At 35.2% G+C, this 11,459-nt stretch overlaps 1 protein-coding gene across 2 annotated transcripts; it reads left to right on the plus strand.

Moving 5' to 3' along the window:
* The first annotated feature begins 4,914 nt into the window (after positions 1 to 4,914).
* LOC111395482 (putative potassium transporter 12) lies at positions 4,915 to 11,130 on the plus strand. Of its 2 annotated transcripts, none has more exons than XM_023021504.1 (9): positions 4,915 to 5,501; positions 6,850 to 7,078; positions 7,161 to 7,409; positions 7,485 to 7,535; positions 8,318 to 8,578; positions 8,850 to 8,902; positions 8,995 to 9,109; positions 9,553 to 9,789; positions 10,028 to 11,130. In XM_023021504.1, exons 1-9 carry the CDS (start codon positions 5,079 to 5,081, stop codon positions 11,056 to 11,058), a joined length of 2,649 nt encoding a protein of 882 aa, XP_022877272.1. In that variant the 5' UTR covers positions 4,915 to 5,078; the 3' UTR covers positions 11,059 to 11,130. The 2 variants fall into 2 exon arrangements, with proteins under 2 accessions (XP_022877272.1, XP_022877263.1); XM_023021495.1 differs by having other exon boundaries at positions 4,916 to 5,501; positions 9,535 to 9,789.
* Positions 11,131 to 11,459: the final 329 nt, after the last annotated feature.

Genomic DNA, 11,459 nt, shown 5'->3' on the forward strand with positions numbered 1-11,459 from the left:
AAAGGTACAATCTTATCACAATTCCTAACCAAACACAATGAGATCTATTGGATGGGAATCGAAATAATTTAATTTTCCGCTGTACATGTATAAGTAGATTCCCAACAAAAACTCGACCATCTTAAAATATAATGAGGAATTAAATATGTCTTTAAAAGTATAGTAAACAATCAATCTTTCGAAATATAGTGAGTAATCAAATATGTCTTTTTTACTTGACAATTTATATAACGGTATTTGGGCGCTACATGTGCGTCCCATTGCCATGTCAGTAATTCCATTAGAGTCGTGAAATGAATATCATGACAATGAGTAACATTCAACATTTTAATAAGTTTAATAGTCAAAACTCGACATCTGAAACTTTAGTGAGTAGTCATAGACACAAATATAAGTTTAATGATTACCGGGAAAATTAACTCTTGCATTTATGGGTAAGAGTTCCTTAGCCATATTTGCGTTCTTTATTATTTATTTTTTTAAATTCATTTTTAATCATGTCTTTTTTTAATAAAATAATTGTACATATGAATCTAAAATATTTTCTTTTTAACTATACATTCTCCAAAATCATATTTTCAAAATATATTCTTCCAAGAAATGAGACTCAAACAAACCATAAGTATTCATATTAAAAAAAATGATTATTTGTAAACAAAAATCATATTAAATTTTGAAAAGAAATATCAGTTGGGTTAGGGGAATTGAAAATAGTGTTGCTATAGGAGAATCAGGATTCAAGAGCTTCCCCCTTTTCACATAATTCTTTGATATTAAGAATGCTGATTTTAAGTATGGTGATTGTCCTTCTCTAGTATATTTTTTTCATTTTCAAGGCGGAGAGTCTTTATTTTCCCATCGACCTATTTGTTAAAATAGAACAACTTTTTATTTATTTTTTTCTCTATATCCACTTTCTCTCTAATAATCTATAGAGAGCAAATAATTTTATTTTATTTTTAATCTTTAGTACGTCTCCTATAATTTTTTCAATAATCGATTCAATTATTAGGTCGGTCCGCACGGAATTACGAGATAGTCAAAGGAGCTCAACACTAGCGGCATGCTGCTTGGAGGGGCTTTATTCTCAGACTGTCGTTTATTCTGGCGGGTCACCTGGCAATCGACTTGAATCTTGTTGGCGGCCTTTTCCATATCGATTCAATTATTAGATCGGTCCGCACGGAATTACGAGATAGTCAAAGGAGCTCAACACTAGCGGCATGCTACTGCTTGAAGGGGCTTTATTCTCAGACTGTCGTTTATTATGGCGGGTCACCCGGCAATCGACTTGAATCTTGTTGGCGGCCATTTTCCATTTCATTTTTGGTTAATGGGCTGGATCATAGCGAGCCTAACCCATTTTAACACTACTAGAACAAAACTTTTTTTAACAATAAAAGTAACTTTTAAATTTTAATTATTAGAGTTAATTGTCCCAATATTCACTAAGCTTATCTCTACTCACAAAAGTTTCATATGTCAAGTTTTGACCACTAAACTATCAAAATGTTAAAAGTTACTCACTGACATGACATATGTTTTATAACTTCAGCAAAATTGATGACATGGTAGACGAAATGCAAAGATGACATCAAATAACGTTGTACAAATTATCGCCATAGGATAGACATCTTTGATTGTTCAAAATACATTAGAAGATAGTTTTGATTGCTCACTATATTTTTAAAGACCTTTTTGACCGGTCATTATACTTTAAGGTGGTCGAGTGTTGGTCCCCATACTTGTAAAACTGATGCCAACCTGTATTGAAAACTTGGGAATGTTATTTCAAGTATCACTTGCATACAGTAAAATTTAATTTTGCAACAAAATTAGATCTATATTCGTAGCAAGTTTTTTAAGAAAAAATCAAGGATAGGTGCTAGAACTTACGAAACTTTGATTCAAAATAGACATTCATCCATTAAAGCCTAAACATCTTGATGCTCGATCTCTCTAAGCCAATTCTAATTATCTTATACATTATACCCGTCGAAGTTAACTCGAACATTCTACAATTTGTCAAATAAACACTGATTAACATTTGTAACTACTAGTTAAATACAAAACGATGAAGACGGATAAAATAAAATGCAAAAAACATTGATGATTCTGATGACTAATTTAAACAAAAAAATATTTGTGACACTCACCAAAAAAATTCATAATTTACATTAACAGCAAACCAACATGCATCACTTGCAGGCTTGCAGCCAATATATTCTGTGCAACCAAAAAACAGACACAAAAAATATCCAAAAACATCCACCATAACTATTTGCATTAATGAAAATATTTGCAGCTACTAATTATATTAAAAAAAAAAAGGAAAAAGTCAACCAGAATTCTATCATCAATGAAATCAAGATGGATCAGACACCTCCAATTCATTAGAATTCTGTCATCAATAAAAAAAAGGTCAATTCTCTCTCTCTCTCTCTCTCTCTCTCTCCCTTTTGTTTACCTATCCATTTAGGAGCTTTGATTGAAGTAGCATCCACAGTTGGCCACCAAGGAAGTCGTTCGTCGGATTGAGTATGTTTTCATAGCAAGCCATGTAAGTCACCATTGAATAGCATCCATCCACAAAAAAATTAAATTTTACTGTATGCAAATGATATTTGGAACGATAGTCCTAAATTTTCAATACAAACAGGAGTCAATTTTGCAAGTTCAATGGTCAAAACTCGACTATCTTAAAGTATAGTGAGCAATTAAAGATGTCTTTCTTATGTGACAATTTGCATAACGATGTTTGGGCGCCACATGTACATTCCATTTGCCATGTCATCAATTTCTGGAGTTGTGAAATGAATGTCATGTCACTGAGTAACGTCCAATATTTTGATAAGTTTAGCGGCCAAAACTAGATATTTGAAAGTTTAGTGAGCATTGAAGTCAAAGACATAAGTTTAATGATTATTGGAACAATTAACTCTTAACTATTATATACTAATATAGGAAAATTGTGTAAGCGTCAACATCAATTTTATAAATAATATTAAGAAGTGTCCTAAACTAAAATTTTGATGGATTCTAAAGGATTATAAATTATAATGAATTTCTTGGATTTGGGGGGGGGAATAGTTTTAAATAGTGAGTTTTAGGAGAATGTATATTTAAAAAGTAAGGAAAAATCCGAAAAATTTTGAATTTACGTATAGATCGTTTGATTAAAAATAAGTACGTAGAAAAAAGAGTTTGAAAAATATCATTGTAAAGCAAGAGCAAATTCATATAAATTCATAAGTTATTGATAACACAAAAATCTTAATAGATTTCATTAAGATCACAGTTGGAACACTTAGATTTTAATGGATTTCATTAAAATCCATTAATATCTCAATTGGGTTTTAAAAAAATAAAAATAAATTTAAAATTCGTTAAACTCTCAATTTGGGCCACCCTTTGACTTTTCATTATTTAATGTAAAAATGAGAAATTCAGAGTTCGGACTCCAACTTAAAAATAAATAAATAAATATTTTTTTACTCAATTTGGTCAAGTTCTTTTCGATTCAGCCTCGTTTGGTATATGTGCATCCTGTTGCGTGTTATCACACCTGGCCAACCTACTTGGGACAATGGCCCACTCATGACGATCCACGTGGCATTCCTGCCGAGGTGGCACACAATGCCGAGGTGGGCTACATCCGAACTGCTTTGAGCCGAAATCCATCTGCCGAGGCTCCTTTTTGTCCGAGGCCCATTGACCGAGGCCTACGAACCGAAGCCAGGCTGTTGGAACTTGTTGAGAGCAGCTGAGGCCCTCAAGTGGAAGTATCATGACAAATGGCCGAAGTCCCGAAACTGATGCGCGAGCCTCTGAACCACAAGGAAACATCCTCCATGGTCACTTCTCCCAAGAGATCACCTGCACAGATCTTATTCGAATAATTGATTGAACGTTTGTCATAAGTATAAAGGTCAAGTCTTGTCACTAGCATAGAGGCCCTGCACAAGCAATAAATACGCCGCAAGCTAGTAAGTCAAGCTCCATATTTAGGAAAAGATATTTGAACTAAAGAGATGAGGCCACGTGCCACTTCATCCATGGGCTCCCATTTCATATGCACTACTATAAATACTTCCCTTGTGTAATATTAAAGGGCTAATGCAAGAATCGATACTAAAGACTACATTTTACTCAACTCTCTCTCATTTACTTGCAATACACAAATCGAGTTTATACACTTTTACATATACATCTACGAGCACCGGTTGGTAATTATTGTACAATCGGATCACGAACAACTCGCCGGATCCCGAACGTCACCGTCCCGCGTCGTTGGGCTACTCCCACGGCCCTTCGAACCGCTCGTTTTAGACCGTCCACGTGTTTTAGCTTGTTGGACATTCGCCCACGCAAGTGAGGATGGGACCGGCATCTGTTAGCGCACTTTTTGGGGTCAACACATCCCATACAAACTTGTCGAACGATTATTATTTCCTCATCCTGAAATACAGAAATATCATTATCCAGAATTTTTTTTTTCAATCAAGACGTCAAGAAGTACATGCAAAATTCCTCATAAACGTGGTACAGTGCATCATTTTCAAAGTTGTATGATTTTTGTCTGTCTTCTTACGATCTGTTAACTGCATGCTTAGGCCAGTGATGTGTAATTACAAGACAGCTTTTCCAGTTAGAAAGAGATAAAGCCACACGTGGACGAGTTGAAATGTGCGGTTCAAAATTGACTATCCAACTTGTTGTATTTGTCTTATAACTATTTTTAAGCATAAATAACGGTAAGAAAAAAAAGTTAAATAGTTAATTTAAAGCTATATCTCAGTGAATCATTTTGTATTTCAACTCCATGTGCATGATTTCTTATTGGAGGAAATCCATCCCATGCGAAACTCGTGGTATTATTCAAATATCTCGGCAATGCTGAACTTGGAGCGGTAAGTAAAATACACTCCACCAACCACTGTAACATACACTGGGCGCATTAATTACTTATTTTCACAATTGGGATTCTCTGGGTTTTCCAAGAAATTATTTTTATTCAAGTGTGAAGCATTTAGTGACATAGGAGTCATTTTTTGTAGTGTATTAAAAGGAAAACCAGAATGCAAGAAGAAGGGATTGAAGAGAGTAGTGTGAGATTGTTGGGTGGCGGCGGAGGTGGTGGTGGTGGGGAGACTAGGTGGGTAGATGGAAGTGAAGTGGATTTAGAGCCACCACCATGGTCTTTGATTGGTAATGTGGAGATTAGTGAAGGGAAAAAAGGAAAAATGAAAGAGGAAGGGATTCCAGAGAGTAGGGTGAGATTGTTGGGCGGTGGAGGTGGAGACGGCGATGGTGGGGAGATTAGGTGGGTGGATGGAAGTGAAGTGGATTCAGAATCAACACCATGGTCTTTGGTGGGTGATGTGGAGATTATTGAAGGGTTAGGATCTGTTAGAAGGACGCTTGTAAAGAAACCTAAAAGAGTTGATTCTTTTGATGTTGAAGCTATGGAAATTGCTGACTCTTCTGGACATCCTAAAAAGGTCAGAATTTTTACCTTGATAATGAATTGTCTAATGGTGTTTAGTGGTTTGAATATTATCATGGTGTTGGGGAGTGGGTGTTGGGGGACGGATGGTTCTAACTTCGAAGGGGGAATTTCATTAGGGGTCATCCAATTTACAATTTTATTTCTCGTTGGTTATCTAAATTTAGTTTATTTCAATTTTATCTTCAAGTTTATATTTTTGTTGCAATTCGACTATTTTTGTCTCCAACTAATATAAAAATAAATTCTTCTATTTTTGTCTATAACTAATATAAAAATAATGGAATTTATAATATGGGTAATGTAATCGGTAAACACTTTTATTTCTTATAACACAATTTTGACGAAAAATTTTGGATCAAAAGATATAAATCTTAATTTTTTTGTTTTTAATAAGTTAGTATTCTATAGCAATGACTAAAGTACACACAAGTTTTCGTCGCATTCTAGTTGCTATATCGAATAAAGATGGCTTCTTGAAAAGGGCCTGAATCCCTAGGCTGACGAGTTGTAATTATTTGAAGTCCTATGTTGTTATGGCGTCTTCAAAATTTCAAATTATGCATATGGATAGGAGGAACGCTATTTAATACGTTAGTTTTTTATTAAAATCGACAAGTAGTATGTGATTCAATCATTGAAAATGGGGCATGTCTAACCACTAACACAATCGGGAAAGGCCTTAGTGTGATACCCTTATAGTAAATCACAAATTTTAATGGCTAGATCATAGGTTCCACTTTTCGAGTCACAAATTCCATCCTTACCAGTAATAATTGCACGCAAAAATAGTCAAATTGAAAAACAAATATAGATTAAGTAAAATAAATTAAAGTTGAGGTTGTCAACTTACAATAAATCTATAAGTCGAGTGACTTGTAGAGAAATTTTCCCTTCCGATCATTATTTTATCAGGCAACGTGTATCTATTGGGAGCTTCAAATTGAAAGCAAAATTGGAAAAGAAATTGACTGATATATTATTTGTACTGTAACCATGTCTAGCACATTGGAATGGAAAAGATTAAAATGTACAATGACGAATTTTCTAGAATTACAAATTATTGCGAAGTGAAAGTTCTGCCTTGATTTGTAATTCTCAATTTCACCCCCCACCATCCTCTAGGTGCCAAGTTTCATCTCTACTCGATAATTCTCAAAGTACAGTTTAATAGACTAAAAATAAGCAAATTTCAATCTAGTAAATAATTCTGAGGCAAGGGTCTTGCTTTCGACTAACAATTAGCTTGATGATGCGCGCGCGCGCACACACACACACACACATATATATATATTCATTATTTTTTTCTGTTTTCCTTATTGAAATTATCTTTAACAAATCAGGATATTTCTTTTTGGAGAACTCTCGCTTTGGCATTTCAAACACTTGGTGTTGTATACGGTGATATGGGTACAAGCCCTTTATATGTCTTCTCTGATGTATTCAGTAAGGTACCCATAACGTCAGAGGTCGACGTCTTGGGAGCTTTGTCTCTTATAATGTATACAATTGCTCTCATTCCTTTAACAAAATATGTTTTTGTGGTGCTCAAGGCAAATGATAATGGGGAAGGTACTGACTCTTTGATTAATTAACTTATTTCTCAACTGGTTTGGCAAATTCTAGCTAACGAATTCCATTGTTCGATCGGCAGGAGGAACGTTTGCATTATATTCACTAATTTGCAGGTATGCAAATGTTAATCTTCTTCCAAATCATCAACAGGCAGATGAGAATATATCAAGTTTCAAGCTCAAACTTCCGACTCCAGAACTTGAAAGGGCTTTGAGTATAAAAGATGCATTGGAACATACGTCCTTTTTGAAAATCCTTCTCTTGCTTTTGGTTCTTATGGGGACATCTATGATTATAGGGGACGGTATTCTGACACCGGCTATTTCTGGTATACAGACTTTTCACTTATTCTAGAATGGAATAAAAAGTAAAGATATTACCTAACAATATATTTTTGTTGTAGTAATGTCTGTTGTGAGTGGTCTTCAGAGTCGAATACCAGGATTTGGTACAGGTAGGTAAATCGAGTTTCTACTTCGTATTACCTAGTATAGGAGTAGGTGATGTAGGAACATATTAATTGGACAAAGAACAAGAAAAGAAAGTGGGAAAGGGGATCAAGAGAAGAAATGAGGGCAAGACAAATATTTTATTCATATATTCAAGGGATACTAATTATAATGAATAAGCTCTTTATATATAGAGCAACTAACCTAAAATCAAAAGAACTTCTACTATATAATTTTATCAAAGTATTAAATCTAATATAAATAAAATATTTTAAATCAAACTCTACTTTAAAAATAATATCTTAACGCTATCTTTATTCTTATCTTTATTGCCGTTAGTAGGAGTTTTGTCAAACTAAGTCATCTAAAAACTCAAGTTGTGAGAAATATGATACATGTCTTCTACACGTCTCACATATTAAAGGCCCAAAACTTGTGAAACTTTTATTAATGAGTTACTACTGAGCTTTACAAAGACTTTGCTTGTTCTAATACTATGTCAAACTACCTATCTAAAACTACATAAGCAGCTAGAGAGAGGTCTCGTGTTTATTTAAATTGTGTCTTCTAGAAGGCTGTTCAATCTGAATTTTGTTAACAGTATATATTCTATCTGTATTTTCAAATAAAGCATCCACCCAAATATATTAGTGACCATTCCAAGTAGTGAAACTGGACTAAACATTGGAAAATTTTCATAAATTATTTGACCATAATCTTCTTTTAATGTCCCTTTGCAATATATGTTAAATTATATCACCTCAATTTTGATCTCCTTTTTTTTCAGATGCTCTTGTTATCACCTCAATTGTTATTCTTGTGGGACTATTTAGCATACAGAGGTTTGGGACAAGTAAAGTGGGGTTCACATTTGCTCCTGCCCTTGCTTTATGGTTCTTTAGTCTCGGATTTATTGGAATTTATAATCTTTTCAAGCACAATGTAACCGTTGTGAAGGCAATTAACCCTGTTTACATTTATCTGTTCTTCAAGAAGAACAGCATCAAAGGATGGTCGGCGCTTGGTGGTTGCGTTTTATGCATCACAGGTAAGTTGGACGTGCATTGTTCATTTTCCAATGTGTCATTCGCATTAGATGGCGTTTCTTGCTTTTTCCAAGCGGGCTCCTTTCATTTTTGATTTGTATGGAATATGGTTTAGGACGTTTTCTTTTTCGTCAAAATTCCAAATAAACAAAAATGTTAGTATGTATTCACGCATGTACATATGTATAGTAATGTGGAGATTGATGTACAATCAGATGTATATTTATTATTTTACTTTCAGTGGTCGAGATATTATATGAATCACAATTGCAGGTGCAGAAGCAATGTTTGCCGACCTAGGTCATTTCTCTGTGCCATCAATACAGGTTTTTATCCCCGTGGTTTTATGTTCCTTATTTTTAAGGTTATATTCACATGTTCTAAATATAGTGATATGCTTATTTGATAATTGCCACAGATTGCCTTCACTAGTGTAGTTTTTCCCTGCCTTCTCTTAGCTTACATGGGACAAGCTGCTTATCTCACGAAACATCCTGATTCGGCTGATAAAATATTTTATGATTCCGTTCCAGGTGATTTTCCAAAATGTGGCCTCTTAACATTTTCACTCTTGAAATCCTCAGAGTAGGAGCCTAATCATATCATAAACTTGATAGTGGATTTTATCTCCAAGTGGGTAATTTTATTTTTGGGGGCTCATATGTGTTAGGCATCACTCATATGTTTATATAAAGGACTTATCGGGGGGACATTTTTTGTGTGAGATTTAGATTGAACTCTGTACCTTTTTCTCCATTATAGTGAAAACTTAGGGTGAAGCACTATAGATTTGTAAGTCCTTTACTCATTTTCTAATTGCTTTTCTGTTTATTATTGCTCTTGGAAACAGGGATTAGGCTTAATATCCATATCACGTTGTCTTTCCTATGTTATCAAAATGGAAATATTCCTTTCATATGTGATGGATACTTATGATATGTGTTTGCTAATGCTACAGTTCACCTTTTCTGGCCAGTGTTTGTGATAGCCACAATTGCTGCTATAATTGCTAGTCAGGCCATGATATCCGCTTCATTTTCATGCATCAAGCAAGCTATGGCTTTTGGGTGCTTCCCGAGGCTGAAAATAGTTCACACTTCAAGAAGACGGATGGGTCAAATTTACGTTCCTGTCATCAATTGGTTTTTGATGATCATGTGCATTATCGTGGTTGCAGCCTTTAGGAGTACCACAGATATAGCCAATGCATACGGTTAGCATTTCCTTAAGCTAGCCCTTGCTTTATCTAGCTGTTAAATGCCATCATCCATATGATTGTCTGCAATAACCAACTTCTGAACTTGTTGTACCAAATTTTGGCTGATCTTTGAACTTGTCACCTACTTAGAGTCCAATGTTCTTTCTCAAAGGATTGGCAATGAAACAAAGATTTCTTTGATTTATGCCCGTAAATAGTAAAAGAAATGGCAAAAGTTACCTTGTCTTTGCAGGCATAGCGGAGGTTGGTGTAATGATTGTCAGCACGACCCTGGTGACACTCGTTATGCTCTTGATATGGCAAACTAACTTATTTTTGGCTATCTGCTTTCCACTCATATTTGGAACGATAGAGCTAATTTACTTATCTGCCGTTTTATCCAAGATCACGGAGGGAGGTTGGCTACCACTAGCTTTTGCCTCCTTTTTCCTCTGTGTAATGTACGTGTGGAACTATGGAAGTGTGTTGAAGTACCGCAGTGAGCTTCGTGGAAAGATCTCAATGGAGTTCATGCTTGAGCTCGGTGCGTCTCTTGGAACAATGCGAGTCCCGGGGATTGGATTATTGTACAATGAGCTTGTCCAAGGCATACCGTCCATTTTCGGGCAGTGTCTATTGGATCTTCCTGCTATTCACTCTATTGTAGTCTTTGTTTGTATCAAACACGTCCCAATACCATTCATCCCTCAAGAAGAACGATTTTTGTTTCGAAGGGTCTGCCCTAAAGACTACCATATATTTCGTTGCATTGCTCGATATGGGTACAAAGATGTTAAGAAAGAAGATCATCATGCATTTGAATTGCTTTTGGTGGAAAGCCTTGAAAATTTTTTAAGAAAAGAAGCTCTGGAGCTTGCTCTAGAGAGTAATCAGAATGAATCAGAGTTTGATGACATTTTTGCAAGATCTAGGGATCATAACGTCCGGGCTCGTGACTCGATCGTGGAGCTTACGACCCCATTGATGCATGAACAAGAATCGGACGAAGCAGGAACATCTGCATTGCCACCTAGTGTCATGTCAGCAGATGAAGATCCAAGTCTCGAATATGAACTATACGCTCTTCGAGAAGCTACTGCCTCAGGATTTACTTACCTGCTCGGTCATAGTGATGTTAGGGCCAAGAAAAACTCGTGGTTTCTCAAGAAGCTCATGATAAATTACTTCTATGCATTCTTGAGGAACAACTGCAGAAGAGGCGCTGCAACAATGAGGGTTCCTCACATGAATATTATTGAAGTTGGTATGACATACATGGTCTGATTAATGTTGATGATTATGTTAGTTTAAATTATGGATCTTCAATTTTTATCGAGTTTGATTAACATTCATTTAGTTTTTGTACTTGTAGAACTAAATCCACTGATTATATATTACTCACAAAATGGCTACTTAATAGGGCATAAGCTATCTGGTTCTAGCATGCTTGGCTAGGCTCAAATATAAAAAATTCACGAAATTCACAAAAGTCTTCACTTAAAAAAAGTCTATCAAAATTTTCAAAGTCGCAATTGAATACACCCTATTTAGTGACAAACGCCATTACCACCGAGTTTGAACCTTTTTTTCCCCTCAAAAGTGCTAAAGTTTTGCCCTAACTCTTTTGCCTTTACCTTACGATAACTCTCTTTTTCTCTCCCACGTTTAGAGAACACAACTTAATT

This window comes from Olea europaea, chromosome 1 (assembly GCF_002742605.1).
Source record: "Olea europaea var. sylvestris chromosome 1, O_europaea_v1, whole genome shotgun sequence".
Lineage (NCBI taxonomy): Eukaryota > Viridiplantae > Streptophyta > Magnoliopsida > Lamiales > Oleaceae > Olea > Olea europaea.